The 23,473-nt window shown below is 38.4% G+C and overlaps 1 protein-coding gene across 1 annotated transcript in view; it reads left to right on the plus strand.

The window, feature by feature from the left end:
- The first annotated feature begins 762 nt into the window (after window positions 1-762).
- JAM3 (junctional adhesion molecule 3) overlaps window positions 763-23,473 on the plus strand; it is a 95,553-nt gene continuing 72,842 nt past the window's right edge. Inside the window, exon 1 of the mRNA XM_044258232.1 lies at window positions 763-857. Coding sequence (XP_044114167.1) covers window positions 782-857 — 76 coding nt within the window. The 5' untranslated portion in view covers window positions 763-781. The remainder of the gene's footprint in view (window positions 858-23,473) is intronic.

Genomic DNA, 23,473 nt, shown 5'->3' on the forward strand with positions numbered 1-23,473 from the left:
AGCTATATTTTAAGAATTTTCCACAGTATTGACACACAAAACTTCCTGCATCCTTAGAACCAGTTTCCAGTACATTCTATCCTTCATCTTATCCGGTTGTCCTCATAAGATTCTGCTCCATTTTCTACCCTAGCCTTACCATTTTCCGATATTCAGAAATCAGGCAAAGAATTATCCTGCTTTTCTGCAGAGGAAGCTATCCTCGTGTTTTTGATCTACCACAGAAACTATAGATTACATTTATTTTAGGAAGACATCAGTTTTATGTACTACCTAATATATGTCTTGCTTTGTGGGGTTTTGTTTGTTTTGTTTTTGTTTTTTGGTCTTGCTTACGTTTTAAATAGATTTCAGTGCTTTTTCCTTCCATCACATTTGGAATCAGGGTTTCAAAAGAGGTTCAGGCAATAATGCTTCAAAGACAATTAGATTGTATCCTTATTTGTGAGGAACCGCTTCATGAGTGTTTCTTCTTTGATCTGTAGTGCCGGATTCATTTTATAGCTATGGAAAATTTACCCTGCCCCAAACTTGAACAAGCTTCTTTACCTCTTCCCATCGGATTCTTTGAATGAGACCACACGGGCGCGGGTTCAGAGCATCCCTGCATCCATAGCAACCATATTTCAGCTTCTTTTGTCACCATGGTGACGGCTGTGCCGGGGCCGGGAGGTCGCTATGGTAACTAGGGGCGGGTAGCAGGGGCCCCGGCAGGCAGGACGCATGCGCGCGGGGAAGCCTAGCTGCGCCGCGAGCCTGCGGCCCCTCAGCTCCCCTCGTCATGGCGCTGAGGCGGCGGCCGGCTGTCCGGCTCTGCGCCCGGCTGCCCGACTTCTTCCTAGTACTGCTTTTCAAGGGTGAGTGTGAGTGTTTCTGTCCCTGGGAGGGGAGGATCTGGGGCGGATGGGAGTTGAGCGAGCCCGGAGCGGCTGGAGTCGGTCCAGGCGGGAATAGCGGTCCCGAAGGCGGGGGACTCGGCCGGAGGAGCGGCGCGCGCCCGGGTCCCGGCGGGAAGGGGTGCATGCGGGCCCTCCGGGCGGGGGTCTCAGGCGGGTGGGCGCGGGGCTGCGAAGGGCCCGTGCGAGGCCCGGGTAGCTCGCTCCGGGCGGTGGGCTGGTCCCCGGGCGGAGGGCACAGCTCCCTGGAAAGGGGATGGCAGCTTAGGCGTGGGCTCAGAACTTAGGGGAAGACTCTGCGGAGCGAGCGCCTTGCCCAGAAGTGGATAGTGAGGGGCCTGCGAAGTACCAGCGAGGCACGGCTCCGAGGCCTGTCTTCTTGGTCATAGCCTTCTGGGGATCTGCGGTTCATTTCTTCCTTGCTGTAAACAAAGGAACTGATCGGGCAAACCCAGCTTTACTTCGGGGGAAATAAAATGGCACAGATTTCAATCAAGTATCCCTTTTGTCTCCAGCCTGGCCTAGGAGACCCCGCAGACCCTTAACCTGAAATAGCATCTGGGCCATTTTGATGAGGTCACACTGATAAACTTGGGAGTCTTGGCTTTTCCACTGTCCGGAATTCTCTTCGATTTGTGTGCCCCAGGACAGTAGGACAGAATAAAGTAGATTGTATTTCGTGGAAATGAACTGTATACTGGGCACTTCGAAATCTTTATCTCATTTAGTGCTTACAAGAACTGTGTGAGTTGGATTTTATTAACCCATTTTCAGGTAAGAGAACTATGAACCAAGTCAAATCTCCTTTCCAAGACAGTGTTCTGAGTGAGTCATAAACTCACGTTTCCATAAAGCACTACCACACTTCTGTGGTGGGCATCCACAGGCAACCGGATCCGTAGCACTATCTGCAGACCTTTCCAGTTTTTAGGTCATTTTATTGTTTGAGTTTCTGTTGTCATCCCATGATGTTTTCCAAAATATACAAATTAAAGTACGAAGTGACTGGGAGTGGGGGTGGACAGACTAGGAAGACAAAGCACTCCTGTGTTTGATGCTCATTCTTGGGGAATGTTCATAATGGTGGTAGATAAAAGTCCTAGAAACTGTGTAAACAGGATTCTATGATGAGGGATCAGTTTCAGGGTATAGATTTTGTCCATATACTTTGCCTGAAAGTGATCCAAAAACATGTGGCTGGGAGATATAAATGATCAAAGGCTAGCCAGGGGACAAGGGTGTCAGGAATGTCCAGCTCCCAGCTTTGTTGGTCACACTGACACTGTCCTATTCACAGACTGGAACAACTCCCTATTGTTGAAAAGTTCTGTTCACATGAAAGTTTGCAGTTTTTATTGCAGACACATTTGGCAATTTAGTTTAGGAATGAATTTCAACTTGGTGGCTTGTTAATAAAACTAGAAGATGCTAAGGACCTCACATATCCTTAACTTTATTTTGCTCTCCTGGAGGTGCAGGTTTTGTGACTTTATTGATATTAAGGGCTGGGATTTACTGGTAGAACATAGGAGGAAGAGTGAAATTTTGCAAAGTAGGGCTGATGACAATCACTCTGAAGGGATGCAGCTCTCTCTCTCTCTCTTTTTTTTTCTTTCTTTTTTTCTTTTAGTACGGAGCTGTTTTTCCTGTTATTTTGTATGTACTGTAAACATACTGTGATACCTTGAAACTTTATTCTTTCATAGGTCATGACAGCTGTGTCTTTTTTATTTTTATGGTTATTCTTTTCAATTACTATTATTTTTCAGCATTGTCGTTTGAAAAAAAATTTGTTCCCGATATAATATGTTTTTTTATTAGCCTTTGCCAGGCTCTGTTATAACAGTTTAATATGTATTCACTTGAGGTTGATAATAACTCTCAGAGGTTTTTACTATTATTTTGCCCATTTTGTGGATGAAGAAACAAGTACAGAGAGATTCAGTAACTTGCTTAGGGTGATAAGCCCGTGTGTTCTAAATTTAGAAATCTTGAACTATTTTTGTTAATCTAATTTCTGGTTACTTGTATTGCATTTGACAGTGGATTTCTTGTTATGCATTAGTTTAACAGTTTATCAAATGTTCAAAGCTATGTGGTTTGTATATATAAAATATTCTTTTGTTGTATTGGTGACAGGTGCAATTCAACCTTACTAATGTTACGCCACATGTCTTTTTTTGAGTGATTATATAGTAATTACTTTTTGGTTTCCAAATCTTTTGACATCCTAGAGAGAAGGGCTTCATTTAGAATTAAAACAGTAACAGTTCGTATTCTTGGGATTAGACAATTTGTGTTCTGAAGTTTAGCAAAATCTGAAAATTGAAACTTCCAGGAAAATTTTTTGAAAAATATTCTGAAACATTTTTTTGGAATGATGTATTTTATATTGTTTTAATTCTTTTTAAATTATTTGGCAGATATAATTACTATCAGACGTGTGTGTGTGTGTGTGTGTGTGTGTTCAGAAAAACAAAGAACACCTGCCCTGTAGCATGCAGTTTCTCAAATCAGCTGTTCATTCCCAAATGACTTGTTGATAGGCATTTCTTCTTGAGTGCTTCAGGCTGCCGAGACTGAATGGATAGCTATTAGAGATACTTCATCATAAGTAATTGCAGTATTACATCCAGATAAAATTATCCTACACCCAGCCTCTAAGGTCTATATAACTTGCTCTTAAGGAAGCCCAGTAAGCTAGGCTTAAACCAGTTTCTTTGAAAGAAACCAGTTTTGTAATTAAGCACACTTTCTGACATGGACATATACTATAACTGAAGGAGAGATGGATTTAGTATATTCAGCTAGCAGCTGTTAGAGATGTGATATTAGCAGATCACTTCTCCATAAATTCTTTGAATTTTTTCAAAGCACAAGTGGGGTAAAAGAAAAGAAAATATGTGTGTGAATGAAGTTAGGATGTTGAATAAGACACTCATGAAGCTGGATTCTTTTTTTTTAAGTTAGGTTTAGAATCAGGTGGTGTGTTTGTGATGGTGTTAGGGTTGAATACAGATTTAACCATATATGCAAATAGTTTCACTGGGGTATAAAGAGATCCTGAAAGAAAGTTTTGGTAAGCACATTCTTTTACACCTAGTTTAGCAAGGACAGTATCCACTATGGTACTGTATGTGGAGATCTAAAGCCTTAATTTGCTGCCTCTTTGCCACTTGTGAAATACAGAAAGCTTCCTGAGAATTAGACTTTGTTTCTGATTTAAAGGAATGCTGTAGTATTTTGTGTTGGTGTATTTTCTTTGTTTTTAGGTAGAATCTACTATGTGTTATATATTATATTTCCCATGAATAGTTGGTGTATATTCAACAGGGGTTTCAATGTTAATTGTGTAGAAACCTCAAACTGTTAAATAAATTAAGACTATAATACAAACATTTTTTCTTATGTTATCTTTCATTTTCACAGAATCCCAAAGCTTCTTTGGTTCAGCCTTCTTTCTGTAAATTATTGCCAGAGTCACATTCTGCTATATTCATGCTGCTCCTCTGCTTAACCTGACCTCAGCTCACAGTGACCTTTCCTATTTCCATATAAGCATAGCTCTTAGTTTGTAGTTCAGTTTAGTACAACAGTCATTTACTGAGTATTTGTTATATGCCCGGTACTGTTCTTCATGCTAAGGGTGCGGACATGAATGAAGTATCCCCTGCTCCTGAAGAGCCAGGACAGTTGTTTACTGGGTTTCAGTTATTGGGTATAAATACATTTTATCTTCTCAATGGTATTAAAAATTCATTGGGAACAGAGGCTGAATTTAATTTCTTTTGTATCTTTCCAGATATGACATAGTAAATATTCTCTTCCTCACTTGCAAGTCAGTTAATTATCTTAAAAACTTACTGTGTGGCTGGACATTTTTCATGTATCTTAGCTCTAGTGGCCCCAGGAACTTTGGAAATTCTCAGTTTTTACTAAAGTACTTTCTGTGAAAGAAAGCAAGTGATATTTCTTGGTTTAATTAAAAATCTTTACCATCTATGCAGTTATACAAGGTTCAGAAAAAAAAAGTGGGGAAATGCTTATGGTATAACTTAAGTGACACAAGCTGCAGATGCGACGAGCATATACTATATGATTACAGTTAGGCAAAACTTGCAAAGCTAATCATATGCTTAGGGGGCAGAAAACCCTGAAATATAATGAACCAAAATTTTGAGAGTTGCTTTTTTGAGTGGTAGGTCTTATGGCTGATTGTTTTCCACTCTTCTCTTTTTCTGGCTGATTCTTTTGTCTTTTTTCCAAGTTTTCTTTAATGAGGATTTTTTAATATAATGGAAAAAATTGCATTTTGTTTTGGCCTCTAATAGATACAGTAGTGGAATTTTAAATTTGACACTAGTAAAGATTTTCTTTTAAAATGGAAAAACTGTTTAGTTCAATGTGATAGCATGTTGCCTGCGCTTCTTAATTAATGTCAGCCACAGAGAATAAAGGAGGGGCTGACTAGATTCAGTTGCTTGATCATGCATTGTTTGTGACTCATTTGAGAGATTTGCTGTCAGTGGCTTTTGGGTTGGGGAGCCAGCTGTGGCATCCTCAGCAAATGGATAACTGGAAAACTGAAAGAAAGCTGATGAGAAAACCTGTGTCCCCCCCCCCCTTTTTTTTGAACAAACAAACAGAATAAGCTGAGTCGTTGCTGTGGTCTGGTCTGCCTGTTCATAGTCAGCCAGCATTTATTGAACACCTCCTTCGTGCCATCTGGGCAACTCCTGGAGGACTGTTTTCTTTGTCTTGGGTGAGAGGAACACCAGGTCAAATTGACTTCCTTGGAAAATAGACTCTGAAAGATGTTTCCTGAAGTAAGCTGTCGGCTCATGTACCCTTATCACTTCTTCCAGCCCACCATGGACTTCCTTGTTTGATGTCTTTCTCTAAGGAAAAATACTTAATGTCTTTAGAATGAGGTGCAGCTGTCTGGAGGGTTACAAAGAATGCACAAATCCTAAGACAGCTGCCTTTGGGAGGGGGGCATATTTTTGCCCTAGAGTAGCTCTGTCAGGGTGCTAAAACTTAACCAGCCAATCCATATTTATTTGGCAGTCTTGGTTTTCATGGCTGTAAAGCTTTCCATGAGCAAAACAGGGAAATCTAAGAAGAATACCTCTCCAGATGAAAAGAAACATACAGTTTAGATAGTGAACAGAGTAGCATCTTGGGAAATATTTTATTTTTTTAAAGATTTTATTTATTTATTTGACACAGAGAGAGAGATCACAAGTAGGAAGAGAGGCAGGCACTGGGGGAGCAGGAAGCAGGCTCCCCTCTGAGCAGAGAGCCCCGTGCGGGGCTCTATCCCAGGACCCTGAGACCATGACCTGAGCCAAAGACAGAGACCTAACCCACTGAGCCACTCAGGCACCCCTTGAGAAATATTTTAATGTGTTTAGTTAGAAGCAAGAGCACTTACTTGTGCTTGGTTATTAGGGGAGAATTTCAAGAAGGAGCTGGACTTTTAGGGATAATTTTGATTTACCTAGTGCACATATGGGGGAATGGAGGTGTCGAGGGCCAGTAAAATGAATATTATGAGAAAAGGCATGGAGTTGGGAATGCATATGTTATATTTTAGGATCTATGAGTTATAATGAGAAAAATACCACCTACCATTTATTGAAAACTGTGTGCCAGGTGCTGTGCAGATAGCTTTACCTGGGCTATTTTAATTGGTCTCAGAAATCAGTTTTTATTGGTTTCATTTTGCAGATGATGAATCTGAGGTTTAGGCAGGTTAATTATGAGCTTAGGGTTACGCTTAGTAAATTGAAGAGCCAGATCATCCGTTGTAAAAAAAAAAAAAAAAAAACCCTGGAGAGTAATTAGATTGTAAAGTGCTTTCAATGCCAGGCTAAGAAATTTGGACCTGATTATGTAGGTTCTAGAAATTCATGTGGCAGTTTGAAGCAGGGAAGTGATAAGATCAAAATGATTTTGGAAGTATTCGTCTGATACTCTCTCTCTCTCTGCCTGCCTCTCTGCCTACTTGTGATCTCTGTCTGTCAAATAAATAAATAAAAAATCTTTTAAAAAAAATCATTTCCAGGGTAGGTCTCTTGATCTTCAATTCACTTTTTTTAAAAATTTTATTTATTTATTTGACAGACAGAGATCGCAAGTAGGCAGAGAGGCAGGCAGAGAGAGACGGAGAAGCAGGCTTCCCACTGAGCAGAGAGCCCGATGTGGGGCTCGATCCCAGGACCCTGGGATCATGACCTGAGCGGAAGGCAGAGGCTTTAACCCATTGAGCCACCCAGGTGCCCCTTCAATTCTCTTTTATGTGTATCTAAAAATATATTTATTTTGTTCTTAAAATATAGATTTGCTTGATGTGGATTTGCTTTGTTAACATTTATTTTGTCTTGGAGTCTGGAATATGTAACACAGATGCTTTCTGGTTTCCATTATTATTATTGTGAAGTCTGCTGTTAGTCATATCCTTAGCCTTCTCTATGTTGGCCCTCTTCTGTCCAGCTACTTTAAAGATCTTTTCTTTGTCTTTGGTATTCTGAAATGTTACTACAATGTGTCTAGGATGTGTTTCTTTTTAGTTATTTTCCTTGTTAATTTGTTATGCTTTGTGTATCTATGACTTTATATCTTTCCTGAGAATTCTCAGGTATTATCTGTTCAAATACTGTCTACCATCTGGTTCCTTAGTTGTTTCCTTCTGAGACTCCTATTTGATATGTATTCAGTCATTCTCTCTTCTAAGACTGTTAACCTTTCTGTCATAATTTTGTATTCTTCCCTCTGTGCTATTCTGGGTTATTTACTTAGCTTTGCTTTACAGCTCTTTCTTTTTTCAGCTGTGTCTAATCTGTTATTTAACCAGTACATAAAGGTTTTTTTTTTCTTCCCCCAGTTATATTGCTCATTTCTGAAATTTTACTTCGTTCTTTTTATAATTTGATCTCTTTTCTTTGCTCATTTTTTTAAAAGTCCCTTCAAAAAACCATTTCATGCATCGTTGTTTTATGTTCTTTATCTGATACTTCAAACATCTGTCATTCTTGGATATCTAAATCTAATGTTTATTGTTTCTCATGACTCTTATGGTGATTTTTTTTTTTATGCATAAGCTGATATTTGACTGATTGTAAATAGTTCAGGGTCTGACCTGAAGATGCTTTTTGTGAGAGTATGCTTCCACCAGCCATTGACCACCTGGGATGGCGTTACTCCTTTGAGAGTCCCTGGGATTATTGGAAAGTTTCAGGCTCCATTTCTCTGCCTTCCTGCTGGCTCAAGGGCACAGTCTCCCCACTGAAGTGTTAAAAATGAACGTTTGTTCTCAGAGTCACATCCCTACCCATCTTTCTGGTTTCAGCCCATAGCAATTTTATTTGCCCTTTTAAAAATCTCCCCACTTTGTGGGAGCCCAGAGATGTATTAAAAACTATGGTTTACAGGGGTGCCTGGATTACTTAGTCGGTTAAGTGTCTGCCTTTGCCTCAGGTCATGATCTCAGGGTCCTGGGTTTGAACCCTGCATTGGGCTCTCTGCTTAGTGGAGAGTCTTTTCCCTCTTCCTCTGCCTGCTGCTCCCCCAGCTTATGTTCTCTCTCTCCCTCTTTATCTCTGTCAAATATATTAAATCTTCAAAACAAAATAAAACAAAAAACAAACCAAAAAACCCCTATAGTTTACATAGGACCTTGTTGCAGTGGAAAAGCCTTTTGTAGTATTTAATCCACTGTACTGCTGGGAAAAGGAATCTCAGTTTTTACTTAACCTATTTCCCCTTTCAATTAATTTTAAGAGTTACATGTCTTTATTTTTTTTTATTTTCTTAAAAGATTTATTTGTTAGAGACGGAGAGAGCATATACACTTGCATGAATGGGAGGGGTAGAGGAAGAGGGAGAGAGAATCTCAAGTAGACTCCACACTGAGCTTGGAGCCTGATGCAGGGTTCTGTCTCATGACCCTGAGGTCATGACCCGAGCCAAAACCAAGAGGCAGATGCTTAACTCTCAGCACCATCCAGGCACCCCTCACATACCTTTTTTTTTTTTTTTTAAAGATTTTATTTATTTATTTGATAGAGATTACAAGTAGTCAGAGAGGCAGGCAGAGAGAGAGGAGGAAGCAGGCTCCCTACTGAGCGGAGAGCCCAATGTGGGGCCTGATCCCATGACCCTGAGATCATGACCTGAGTTGAAGGCAGAGGCTTTAACCCACTGAGCCACCCAGGCACCCCTACCTTTCTTTAAATGTTCATATTGTGAAGGTAATTTTTTTTTCAGTTTCAAATATAAAATAAAAGTATTGTTTTTGCAGAAGCACATATACCTCCAGACAGGTTATGATATACTTGAAGGGAGGGATTGTATGATTCTTGCTAAGCATCACTGCTTTAAGAATTGAGACTATATATATATAGAGAGAGTGAGACAGTGTGTGTAAGTGAGGGGAGGGCAAGAGGGAGAGAATCTTCTAGCAGACTCTCCACTGAGAGTGGAGCCTGGTGCCAGGCTTGATCCCACTACCCATGAGATCATGTCCTGAGCTGAACCAAAAGTGGGATGCTTAACCAACTGATCCACCAGACACCCTTAGGGGTATATTATTTTAAAGATATACAAAATTGTACAACTATAATCTCTGTCCTTAGATTCTCTGAGAAGCAACCATCTATCATTTAAGATACAGCAACTTAAAATTTGGAGAATTACAGCTGTTCTGCACTAAATAGGAAACTGGTGAAGGTGAAGACATTCAGAGGCAAAATATAAAAGTAAACTTGAGCTTTATATCTGAAATCTGAATCTGAGATTCAGATTCCTACAGAATAAAATGTTGGTTCTCTGAAAGGCTCAGCCCATGTACAGTGAGGAAGAAAACCACCCACTGCATCTTGGGAAGGCTCCATTGTTTGTAGCCTTTCAGATACTTTTCTGGGTGAAGGAAGGAGCACAGCATCGTGGGTGTTAGGCATTCTGGATTCATTTCCCAGCATTGCATGTGATTCATTTTTGGACCTTGCAGAGATAATACTGGTTTTAATCCAAATCATTTGAAAGTAATTTAAACACCATCCCTTTCACACTACCAGCAAAACATCCACACTTCATTCCCCTTATTAGATGACTCACTTTAGCTATATAAGTTTCACATCCAAAGAAGTGATTTTATGGGAATTTAAGAGAATTTTTAATTGATTAGTTGAATTAGTTTGTTTTTGAATTGAAAGTTTATTAGAAGGTTTTGAAAACCTAGTTTTTAGAAACCTCTTTTTCTTATGAAAGTTTAGAAGTGTATTAGGGCCAGGTGAACTTTGTTTGATCTCCAAGAGGTTGGGAGCATTCATATTTCAGAGCCTCAGGGTTTTTTTTGTTTGTTTTTGTTTTTGTTTTTTTAAGACTGCTACAGCCTTACTACATCTAATGCTTTAAGAGTTTCTGTGTCTGTTTACCCAAATTAAAAACTAAGAACTATTTGGTTGGGTTGCTGTTCTTAATTCAGTATGATTTCTTTGTATCAGATATGAAGTCTCACTCACCAAAAGTCTACTGGTAATAAAGAACAGGTTTAGAACTTTAGTTGTGAATCTTTAGAGCACTGATTCAGTAGGAACAAATATTGAAGTATCTTTAATTTACCAGGCAATTGTTTTCATACCATTAGGGTACATTGATAAAGTACCTTATGTTATGAACACTTTATAGGAACTAATGAAAGCTGTAGACAGACTCTTTCCTCCAAAGAGTATTCTTAAGTACATATATAAATCTTTTATACACTATTTTTTGGGGGTTTGCAGCCCCCAGAAAATTTTTCATGCACCTTAGGTTGAGAAGCCTGCTCTAGGGCTCAGGATGGGGGGCAAATCCTTAGAATGAATGTTTTTTGAAATAGATGCTGACTGCGAGTAGAGTTCAGGAGGATTACAAAAATATTATTTTATTCTTGTTATTTCTTCTTTCCCTTAATTCTGTTATAGCCTAACTTTTCTGTTAGACCATGTATGGATAATGACTGTTAGTGTCAAACATCTGGTTATGGGCACCTAGGTGGCTCAGTTAAGCATCTGCCTTTGGCTCAGGTCATAATCCCAGAGTCCTGCGATTGAGTCCCACATTGGGCTCCCTGCTCAGCAGGGAATCTGCTTCTCCCTCTTCCTCTGCGCCTCCCCCGCTTGTGCTCACTCACTCTCTCTCGCTTTCTCACTTTCTTAAATAATAAATAAAATCTTTAAAAAAACCCATCTGGTCATATTCTTTATGTATTTTCAATTTAAATTACTTTGTAGATAAGTCAGAGAATGAAGACTTTGATGTAAATGAAAAATAATATACATGTAACTTTCAAAATGCTTAATTCTATAATTTTTACAGTGTTTTATCATGTTAGTACAGCTTTAGGAGGTGTGCAGGGTTAAGCCAATGAAAAACAGAATGAAATGTCGAGATGAAATTATTGCTGAAATTCCTCTTCCATCTACCTCTGGTTTCTGTTTATAGCAACTCCCTCTCTGTGTCTCTCTTTGCCTCCCTGGCTCACTCTCTCTTTCTCTTTCTCAGGCATTAGTGATGAGAGAAGAATCCCAAAGACATTTAGTAACATTGGATTAGGAATTTGGACTTCATTGAAGCCAGAACAAATATTTTCTCCTCCTAGTCCCCTGTGGCTAATATCCCACATGCTGTTTGCAAATTACAGCAAACTGTTCCTTCTCAGAGTGAGTTCAGGGTCAGGTAACTTTTTTGAGAAAGAGTGTGTTTTTGTGTTTTGTTCTCTCCAACTCACAGATTTTACTTTCTGTTCTCTTCTTGTCAAGTACATTTTCTACATGTAGGATAAATAAAATCTGTTAAAACTTTGGTTACTTTTGTTCTTACATCTGAGCAGTCCTTTTAGCTTGTATTTTTTTAAAGTTACTTTTAATGAAACCTCGAGGAAGAAAATTTAATTGGAATTTAGAAGCTCCAGTTTCAAGCCTCATAACTTACCTATAGCCCGATGATAATGTGATGTGCTTGGTTGTACAACCTTAGTTTCCTATGGAAATCAGTGCTTTCCCTTTAAGAGAAAAACATTAGACTTGGGTTTCCTGATGACAGAGGTAAAGCAGTTCTTTGAATGTCCACATCCACCTTTTCCATTGACGAGTTGGATTCTAGAGAAATATTGCTTTCCTTTTTTTTTCTTTTTTAAGATTATGGCTATATAATAGAGGAAAAATTGATGATAAGACTTAATTTATTCCCTTTTTATTGGGAATCATGATTTGGAGCATGGTCTTTGGCTCTGTAGAATTGTTTTTTCATTTTCTTCTGAGTAACCCTTGTTTTTTCCTTTCCTATTTTCTTATCATGGTTCATTTACCCCCAAATATAGAGCATACTCTTTTCTTCATTGCTACTCATTCCCTAGTATCCAGCTTAGTGTACTTCTCTGTAAAGTCTTGTTTAGAGCTCTAACCTGTAGTGATCTTATCCTCTTCTGAATTCCTATTTATTATGAAGAGCACAAATTAGACCAAGATTTGGATCTCAGCTCTGCTATAGTACTTGCCAGTAATTTCCTGTTCTATAAAAGAGTAGTGATAATTTGTAAATTTGTAGGATTGTCTTGCAAACCAGTGACTATATATAAAGCTCCTATCAGAGTATCTAAATGGTAACAAATATAACATTAATTAAGGTAGTAAAATTAAAATTAATTACATGATTCATATAAGTGCTCTGCAGAGGGCGTGGCATAATAATAAGCTTATAGTGTTATGTATGTTTTTTGTTTTGGGGTTTTTTTTGGTCAATAAGTAGTAAAGATTTACTTTATTATTAACTGTTGTTGCTACTATTTCTATTACTACTTATCATCTGACTGCAATTCATTTGATCCTTAATTATTGAGAGGCAAATTTAAAGTGAGGTTTATCAGGCTTGGGCATTTGGACTCCTCACTTACAGAGGGATCCCTTTCAAGGCTCTGGATTTCATACTAGCAATGTGTCCTCAGATTTGCACAAGTTAGATACCTTAGCCATAATCAATTAAGGCTGTTCTTTTCTTCCACTCGCCTTTCCTTCTGTCATACTCTTCCTCATGCTGAGTACCTTCGTAATGGTCATAGGCATTTTTCCCAGCTAACAGGAGTTGAGTTGGGAACACATTCAGTTCTGGTTTTAGTGGAATTGTTTATGTGGTCCATAGTCACTGTTATGTACAGTTGTTATTGCTAACCATCTCAGTGTAGACATGGTTTCCAGGAATATTCTACCATGTTGTTTGACTTACTAGGATGGTGATAAGAAGTTGCAGAGCCCACTGAGAATGCCAATTTTAAGTCCTCATAATCCTGCTGTAGTGAGTATGTGGTTGAAAAAACCAGGTAATGAGTTTTCTCATGTCAAAGAGTATTTAAGATTTTTCACTGTAAAAGAAAACCTGAAATATCCTGAAGTCTTAGAGCTTAAATGTGAAAGAAACTCTATAGTATGTTTTTATTTATTTTTAAATAGAGAGGAGCACCTGGGTGGCTCATTTGGTTAAGTGTCTGCCTTTGGCTCCGGTCATGATCCTAGTGTCCTGGAATTGAGCTGGGCTCCTTGCTGTCAGGCTCCCTGCTTAGTGGGGAGCTTGCTTCTCCCTCTGCCCCTGCTCATGTGCTTTTCCTCACTCAGTTTCTCAAATAAATAAATGAAATCTTTTAAAAAAATAAATAGAACACCTGCATGAGCAGGGGTGGGGGAAGGTGCCAAGGGAGAGGGAGACAGAGAATCCTAAGCAGGGTTCACATTCAGTGTGGAGCCTGATGTGGGGCTTGATCTCACAACCATAAATCATGACCTGAGCTGAAATCAAGAGTTGAACACTATCGACTGAGCCACCCAGGTGTCCCTGAAGGAAACTTTAAACAGAGATTTTCCCAAATTTAACAACAGTACATTAACTCTTTGCATGATTGCCAATAATGAGTATTTCATTTTCCTGTGATATTAGCAGTAATGAATAATGGAGCACCTTAAAGTGTTTGTTTTTTCATTAACCATGCTGAAAGTGGTGGGGTTTTTTTTTTTTTTTTTTGGTTTTTTTGTTCTTCTTTTTTTTTTTTGATTCACTTATTTTTTTAAGTATTTATTTATAGAACATAGTGACATAGTGGCGGGGCTGAGGGAGAGGGATAGGAAGAGAAACTCAAGCAGACTCCCTGCTGAACACAGAGCCTGATGTGGAACTCAGTCCCATGACTCCAAGATCAAGAGTTGGATGCTTAATTGACTGAGCCACCCAGGTGGCTCTGAGTTAACCGACTGAGCCAGGCATCCCAAGGCACCCCTGAATTAAACTCTTGATTATCATTATTATTTTCATAGACAGTATTATGAAATCATTGTCATATCATGATGTGCTCTAAAAATCCTCAGATGTGGGAAAGATTTTAGAGTACCAAGGAGTTAATGAAAATATGATTATATGTCTAGGTTTTGTGATATTTGTGCAGCCATCTTTTTTTTTTTTTTAAGATTTTATTTGACAGGCAGAGATCACAAGAAGGCAGAGAGGCAGGCAGAGAGAGAGGAGGAAGCAGGCTCCCTGCCAAGGAAAGAGCCCGATGCGGGGCTTGATCCCAGGACCCTGGGATCATGACCTGAGCCGAAGACAGAGGCTTTAACCCACTGAGCCACCCAGGTGCCCCAGCCATCTTTTAAAATTTGTATTTTTTTGTGATTTTTGTTCTCATTCTCTTTTTTAAAAGATTTTATTTATTTATTTGAGAGAGAAAATGAGAGAGAGAGAGAGAGCATGAGAAGGGAGAGGGTCAGAGGGAGAAGCAGACTCCCTGCCAAGCAGGGAGCCCAATGGGGGACTTGATCCCGGAACCTTAGGATCATGACCTGAGCCAAAGGCAGTTGCCTAACCAACTGAGCCACCCAGGTGCCCTGTTCTCATTCTTAATAAATATTCACTTATTACCTAATTTTGTATTTGTTCTCCTAATGAGGGACTCAAAATTATATCCACTTTAGACTCCACAAAACTTGGTTTACCTTAATTATAGTCTAATTTGAATCATATCTTTGGTTGTTAGATTGACCTATTAATTTAAATTACCAATGACAGTGTATTTTCCTATTTGTGGGTCTTGACTCTTCAAGTAGTTTGTAGTTTGAGGGTAGACAATTTGTCTTATGCCTAGCATAATTCTTGAAATAGGTATATAGATATAGTTACACAGATATTCATTGATGAGAGAACAATGTGGCATAAGGAAGTGTCTGGTCTTTAACTGCAGGTTTGGGAGCTTCACTAGCTATATTAGATGCGGGCTGATAAATATTTATGTTCAAACATATTATAGCCTGAATAGATGAGAAGCCATGGTCTAATTTGTATGTTTCTTTTTTTTTTTTTTTTTTTTTGATTTTTGGTGTGTTCTTTTTTTTTTTTAAGTATTTATTTATTTATTTTTTCCAATTTATTTATTTCCAGAAAAACATTATTCATTATTTTTTCACCACGCCCAGTGCTCCATGCAATCCGTGCTCTCTCCAATACCCACCACCTGGTACCCCAACCTCCACCCCCCCCGCCACTTCAGACCCCTCAGATTGTTTTTCAGAGTCCATAGTCTCTCATGGTTCACCTCCCCTTCCAATTTACCCCAACTCCCTTCTCCTCTCTAACACCCCTTGTCCTCCATGCTATTTGTTATGCTCCACAAATAAGTGAAACCATATGATAATTGACTCTCTCTGCTTGACTTATTTCACTCAGCATAATCTCTTCCAGTCCCGTCCATGTTGCTACAAAAGTTGGGTATTCATCCTTTCTGATGGAGGCATAATACTCCATAGTGTATATGGACCACATCTTCCTTATCCATTCATCCATTGAAGGGCATCTTGGTTTTTTCCATAGTTTGGCGACCGTGGCCATTGCTGCTATAAACACTGGGGTACAGATGGCCCTTCTTTTCACAACATCTGTGTCTTTGGGGTAAATACCCAGGAGTGCAATTGCAGGGTCATAGGGAAGCTCTATTTTTAATTTCTTGAGGAATCTCCACACTGTTCTCCAAAGAGGCTGCACCAACTTGCATTCCCACCAACAGTGTAAGAGGGTTCCCCTTTCTCCACATCCTCTCCATCACTACATAATCCTTAAAGGGACTATCCACCAAGATGATCTAACAATTGTAAATATCTATGCTCCCAATATGGGAGTAGCCAATTACTTAAGAAAACTGTTAAGCAAGATAAAGAGTCATATTGATATGAATACACTAATCGTAGGAGATCTTAACATGCCTCTTTCAGAATTAGACAGATCATCGAAGCAGAAAATCAATAAAGAAACAAGAGCATTGAATGACACACTGGACCAGATGGACCTCATAGATATATACAGAACATTCCACCCTAAAACAACAGAATACTCATTCTTCTCAAGTGCACACGGAACCTTCTCCAGAATAGACCACATACTGGGTCACAAATCAGGACTCAACCGATACCAAAAGACTGAGATGATTCCCTGCATATTCTCAGATCACAATGCTTTGAAACTGGAGCTCAATCACAAGGAAAAGTTCCGAAGGAACTCAAACACCTGGAAGCTAAAGACCACCTTGCTTAAGAATGCTTGGATCAACCAGGAGATCAAAGAAGAACTGAAACAATTCATGGAAACCAATGAGAATGAAGACACTTCGGTCCAAAACCTATGGGATACAGCAAAGGCGGTCCTAAGGGGAAAATACATAGCCATCCAAGCCTCCCTCAAAAAAATTGAAAAATCTAGAACACACCAGCTGTCTCTACACCTTAAAGAACTGGAGAATCAACAATGAATCAAACCAACTCCACACATAAGAAGGGAAATCATCAAGATTAGAGCGGAGATCAATGAGGTAGAAACCAGAGATACAGTAGAACGTATCAATGAAACTAGAAGCTGGTTTTTTGAAAGAATCAATAAGATCGATAAGCCACTGGCCACACTAATCCAAAGAAAAGAGAGAAAGCCCAAATTCATAATTTGTATGTTTCTTAATCTTTATTTTATTTCATTTTTAAAGATTTTACTTCTTTATTTGACAGAGAGAGAGAGAGATCACAAGTAGGCAGAGGGAGGGGGGAAGTAGGCTCCCTGCTGAGCACAGAGGCCGACATGGGGCTCTGTCCCAGGAGCCTGAAATCATGACCTGAGCTGAAGGCAGAGGCTTAACCCACTGAGTCATTTCCCAGGCGCCCCTAACCTTATTTTAAAGTAATTCGGAGCTAGAAGACCTGGTTTTCACTTTGATCTCTGCTACTTTCAAATTTTAAAGTTATAATTGTCTCCTAACATATTTGGGAATTATTCTCTTAATCTATAGTGAGATCATTATAATACCCATTTTCTAGGATTGTTACATGGATCAGAAGAGATCATGAGTAAAAGTGGTAGTATACATTATAAAGTGCTATACAGATGTAAACAGTTACCATTCTTTACTTTGCTTTATTCCCTTTGGGTTCTAGAATTTCATTAGATCTCCAATTCTCCAAAACTTTACATAACAGTATTAATGAGAGGAACATAATTGTATTAAAGCTTCCCTGATGGTTTATTTTGATGAGATAACCAGTTTTTAAATTTATTTTTTTTTCTTTTAGGGAACATATTTCAACTAAGGTACAGATGGTGTCCTGAATTTTTCTTAAAAAAAAAAAAAACCCAAAAAATAATTTTAAGTTTCAAGAGTAAAGAAGAAAAATTTCTCTTTGGCATTCCAGGATTTAAAAAATATTTACCCCCTCTCAACTTATACAGAGTTGAGCTTATAGAACTTAAGAGTTGAAAGGCATTGTAAGAAATGGTTTCTCAACATTGGCACTGTTGACATTTTGAGCTGGATAATCCTATATTATGGTGGGCTGTCCTGCACATTGTAGGATGTTTAGCAGCGTCCCTGGCCTCTAAATGCCAGTAGTAGCACTGCTAGTTATGACAACCAAAAATGATGCCAGAAATTTCCAAATGTTCTGTGGGTGGCAATGTCTCTCCCAGTTGAAAACCACTGCTGTAAGAGATTATTCAAGACTGAGACAACTGAGGCCTAGAGAAGTTCCATCACCAGCTTTAGATCACATAAATATTAAGTGATAGAGCTGGAACTAGAACCCAGCTTTATTAATATACTCCCAACCCAGTTCCCTGGTTTCCCCCTTAAATTAATTTAGGGTTTCATTCCATATCAAAAGCAGTGGCATACATTAATTATTGATGCCGAAAGAAATATTGATAAATCTTCTACATTTACCAATTACCAATTATGTTTTACCCACTGACTTCCACCCCACAACTTCCAGAGCTGGAAGGAATCCCTGCCTTTCTCAACTCATAAACACTTGATAAATGCTTGAGCACCACTTGAGTTCCAGCTATCCCAAAAGGCACCCTGGTCTAGAGAGCTCTGGCCTAAGGCTGTCCTATCTCCAGCGATCTCACCAGGGCCTTTGGCATGGAATGCCCTAGACTGTGCCCACTCCAACTCTAACCATCCTTGTGGGGGTGGCTCCGGTGCGGTGTGTCCTAGGACTACTGACACATCCTGCTTCAGCTCCAGCTCCAGTTGGCCAGCCAAAACGTCTAGGCACTCACACTCTGCACTGAGGATGTTTCTTCATAAAGCTGCTCCTTCAAGACTGGGAGATGTGACTGTTTTCCTTAATTCAAAGAAACAAAGAAAACTAAACAAAATGAGGAGACAAAGAAATACGCTTCAAATAAAAGAACAAGGCAAAACTTAAGGACAGAATGAAATGGAGATAAGCAGTCTTATAAAGATTTCAAAAAGTAATGGTCATAATGTTACTCATTTGACTTGAGAGAACAGTGGATAAGCTCAGTGAAGACACCAGCAAAGAGAGAGAAAATATAAAGAGAACCAATAAGAGTTTTAGAATACAATAACTGAAGTGAAAGTTTCACTAGAGGGAATCAAGCGGATTAGAAAATACAGAAGAATGGATCAGTAATCTGGAAGACAGGATAATGGAAAGCACTCAAGCTGAACACAAAAAAGAGATATTACTATCTATCTGTAAACATATATATCTGTTAAAGTTTTTTTATATATATATATAAACTTTATATATGTGTAAAATATAAATGTATATATAATTATATATATAAACACACATATATAAACATTCTATCCAAAACCAGCAGAATACACATTCTTTTCAAGTATACATCGAACATTTTTCAGGATCACATATTAGGCCACAAAACAAGTCTCAGCAAACTTAATAAAATTGAATTCTTATTAAGCATCTTTTTCATTCACAACACTATGAAACCAGCAGTCAGTTACAAGAAAAGGACTGGAAAAGGCCCATAAACATATGGAGGCTAGACAACATGCTCCTAAATAACCAATAGGTCAACAGAAACATCAAAGAAGAACTCAAAAAAATAAGTCTTTTTTAAAGTTTTTATTTATTTATTTGTTAGAGAGATTGAGAGCACAAATAGGGGCAGCAGCAGGCAGAGGAAGAAGCAGGCTCCCCCTGAGCAAGGAGCCTAGTATGGGATTTGATTCCAGGACCCTGGTATCATGACCTGAGCTGAAGGCAGATGGTTAACTGACTGAGCCACCCAGGAGTCCCACAAAAGAAGTTTTAAGAGTGAAGTTTATAATGATACAGGCCTACCTCAAGAAACAAGGAAGATCTCAATCTAACCTTATACCTAAAGGAATTAGCACAAGAAAAAGCCCAGAGTTAGTAGAAGGAAGGAAATAGTAAAGATGAGAGTGGAAATAAATGAAAATGGAAACTATAAAAACAATAGAAAAGATCAGTGGAGCTAAGAGCTTGTTCTTTGGAAAGGTGAATAAAATTGATAAACCTTGGGGCGCCTGGGTGGCTCAGTGGGTTAGGCCACTGCCTTGGGCTCGGGTCATGGTCTCAGAGTCGTGGGATCGAGCCCCGCATCAGGCTCTCTGCTCAGCAGGGAGCCTGCTTCCTCCTCTCTCTGTGCCTGCCTCTCTGCCTGCTTGTGATCTCTGTCTGTCAAATAAATAAATAAAATCTTTAAAAAAAAAATTGATAAACCTTTAGCTAAACTTATCAAGAAAAAAAGGACTCAAAAATTAGAAATGAAAGAGGAGAATTAAAACCAACACCATAGAAATACTATGATAATAGGAAACCGCTGTGACTAATTATATGCCAAAATTGGACAACCTAGAAGAAATGGATAAATTGGTAGAAATATACAGTCTTTCAAAGTTGAATCAGGAGGAAAGAGAAAACCTGAATAGACCAGTTAACAGTAATGAAATTGAATTGACAATTTAAAAGCTACCAACAAAAAAAGTTTAGGACCAGATGGCTTTACAGGTGAATTGTACTAAACATTTAATGATTAATGCCTATCCTTTAAAAAATATGACAAAAAATATAAAAGGGATAAAAGCTTTCCAAATTCATTCTGTGAGGCCAGCATTACCCTGAAACCAAAACCAGACTAAGACACTATAAAAAAAGAAAATTACAGACTAATATCCCTGATGAACATAAGTGCAAAAGTTTTCAACAAAATATTTTCAAACCAAATTCAACAATACATTAAACAGATTATTTACCATGATCAAGTGGGATTTATTCCAGGGATGCAAACATGGTTCAATATCTGCACATCTATCACTGTTATAACACATTAACAAGATGAAGGATAAAAACCATATCATTTCAATAAATATAGAAAAACCATTTGACAAAATTCAACATCCATTCATGATAAACTCTAAACAGAGTAGGTTTAGAGGGAACATACCTCAGCATAATGAAGGCCAGATATGACTGACCCATAGCTAACATCATATTGTTGAAAAACCAAATGCATTTTCACTAAGATCAAGAACAAACTAGGATATCCACTCTTTCCACTTTTATTCAGCATAGTGCTGAAAGATCCAGCCACAGCAGTCAGACAACAAAAAGAAATAAGAGGCATTCAGATTGGTAAGGAAGAAGTAAAACTTTCACTATTTGCAGATAACATGGTACTGTATGTAGAAAACCTGAAAGACTCCACCAAAAGAGTACTAGAACTGATAAATGAATTCAGTAAAGCCATAGGATACAAAATCATTGTGCAGAAATCTTTTGCATTTCTATACACTAATAAGAAAGCATCAGAAAGCGAAATTCAGAAAATAATCCCATTTACAATTGCACCAGAGATCACAAGATACCTGGGAATAACTAACTAGACTAAATAACTAACTAAAGAGGTGAAAGACCTGTACTCTGAAAACTGTAGAACATTGTTGAAAGAAATTGAAGATGACACAAAAAAGTGGATTGACATTCCATGCTTATGGGTTGGAAGAGCAAATATTGTTAAAATGTCTATACTACTCAAAGCAATCTATACATTTAATGCAATCCTTATCAAAATAGCAACAGCATTTTTTCCAGAAGTAAAACAAACACTAAAATTTGTATGGAACTACAAAACACCCAGGATAGCCAAAGTAATTTTGGAAAAGAAAAGCTGGAGGTGTCATAATTCCAGACATCAAGTGCCAGACTGACAAAGCTGTAGTAATCAAGACAGTATGGTACTGTCACAAAAATAGACACATAGGTCAATAGAACAGAATAGAAAACCCAGAGATAAGCCCACAAGTGTATGGTCAATTAATTGTCAACAAACAAGAAAGAATATGCAATGGGGAAAAGAGTCCAGCAACTGCTGTTGGGAAAACTGGTTAGCTCTATGCAGAAGAGTAAAACCAGACCACTTTCTTATACCATACACAAAAATAGATGCAAAATGGACTAAAGAACAGAGCAGAGGCAGTGATTTCTCTGACACTGGCTGAAGTAACATTTTTCTAGATGTCTCCTGAGGCAAGGGAAATGAAAAATAGACTGTTGGGATTACATCAGAAAGCTTCTGCACAGTGAAAGAAACAGCAAACTAAAAGGCAACCTACTGAATGGGAGAAGATATTTGCAAACTACATACCAATAAACTACATTAGTACCCAAAATGTCCGAAGAACTTATACAACTCAACACCCAAAGAATAGATAATTCAGTTTAAAATGAGCAGAAGAAATGAATAGTTATTTCTTCAAAGAAGACATACAGATGACTAACAGACACATGAAAATATGCTCAACATCACTCATCTTTAGGGAAATGCAAATCAAAACTGCAGTGGGAGTTGTCTGGGCGGCTCAGTCAATTAAGTGTCCAACTCTTGATTTCGGCTCAGGTTCTGATCTCAGGGCCATGGGATCAAGCCCTGTGTGAGGTTCCATTCTCAGTGCAAGTCAGCTTGAGATTTTCTCTCTCTCCATCTTCCTCTGTTCCTCCCTCTACTTGTTCTCTCTAAAAATAAATAAAAGCTTAAAAAAAAAACTACAGTGAGATATTATCTTACATCTATCAGAATGGCTAAAATCAAAAACACGGGAAATGACAAGTACTGACAAAGATGTGGAGAAAGGGGAACCCTTTTGTACTATTGGTGGGAATGTGAACTGATGTTACCACTGTGGAAACAGTATGGAGGTTCTTCAAAAAGTTAAAAATAGAAATACCCTATGATCCAGTACTACTGAGTATTGACAGAAAAAATACAAAAATACTGATTCTAACAGATACATGCACCCGTCTGTTTATTGCAACCTTATTTATGGTATCCAAATTATGGAAGCAACCCAAGTGCCTATTGATAGATGAATGGATAAAGAAGATGTGGTGTATATTTATAATGGAATATTATTCATCCATATAATAGAAAGAAACTTTGCCATTTGCAACAACATGGATGGAGCTAGGGAGTATATTGCTAAGCAAAATGAGTCAGAGAAAGACAGATACCGTATGATTTCAATCATGTGGAATTTAAGAAATAAAACAAATGAGCAAAGGGAAAGAAAAGAGAGACACAAACCAAGAAGCAAACTCTGAACTATAGAGAACAAACTAATGGTTACCAAAGGGCAAGTGGGTTGGAGGATGGGGGAAATAGGAAATGGAGATTAGGGAGTGTGCTTATCATGATGAGTACTTGGTAATTTATGGAATTGTTGAATCACTATAATGCACACCTGAAACAAATATAACACTATATGTTAACCATACTGGACCTAAAAATAATTTTTAAAAAGCCCTAGAGACTCCATGAAAAAGTTAATTAGAACTAGTAAGTTCAGTAAATTTGTAGGATATAAAAATTAATATACAGAAATCTGTTGCATTTCTTTCTTTTTTTTAATAGATTTTATTTATTAATTTGACAGAGGGCGGGGAGAGAGAGAGAGTGAGAGTGTGTATAAGCAGGCAGAAAAGCAGGCAGAAGGAGAGGGAGAGGTGGGCTCTCCGCTGAGTGGAAAGCCTGATATGGGGCTTGATCCCAGGACCCTGGGATCATGACCTGAGCCGAAGGCAGATGCTTAACCAACTGAGCCACCCAGATGCCCCAGTCTGTTGCATTTCTTTACAGTAATAGTGAAGTAGCAAAAAGAGGAAGTAAGAAAACAGCCTCATTAACAATTGCACCCAAAAGAGTAAAGTACGTAAGAATACATTTTACCA

Source organism: Neovison vison, chromosome 7, assembly GCF_020171115.1.
Source record: "Neovison vison isolate M4711 chromosome 7, ASM_NN_V1, whole genome shotgun sequence".
NCBI classification, from domain to species: domain Eukaryota; kingdom Metazoa; phylum Chordata; class Mammalia; order Carnivora; family Mustelidae; genus Neogale; species Neogale vison.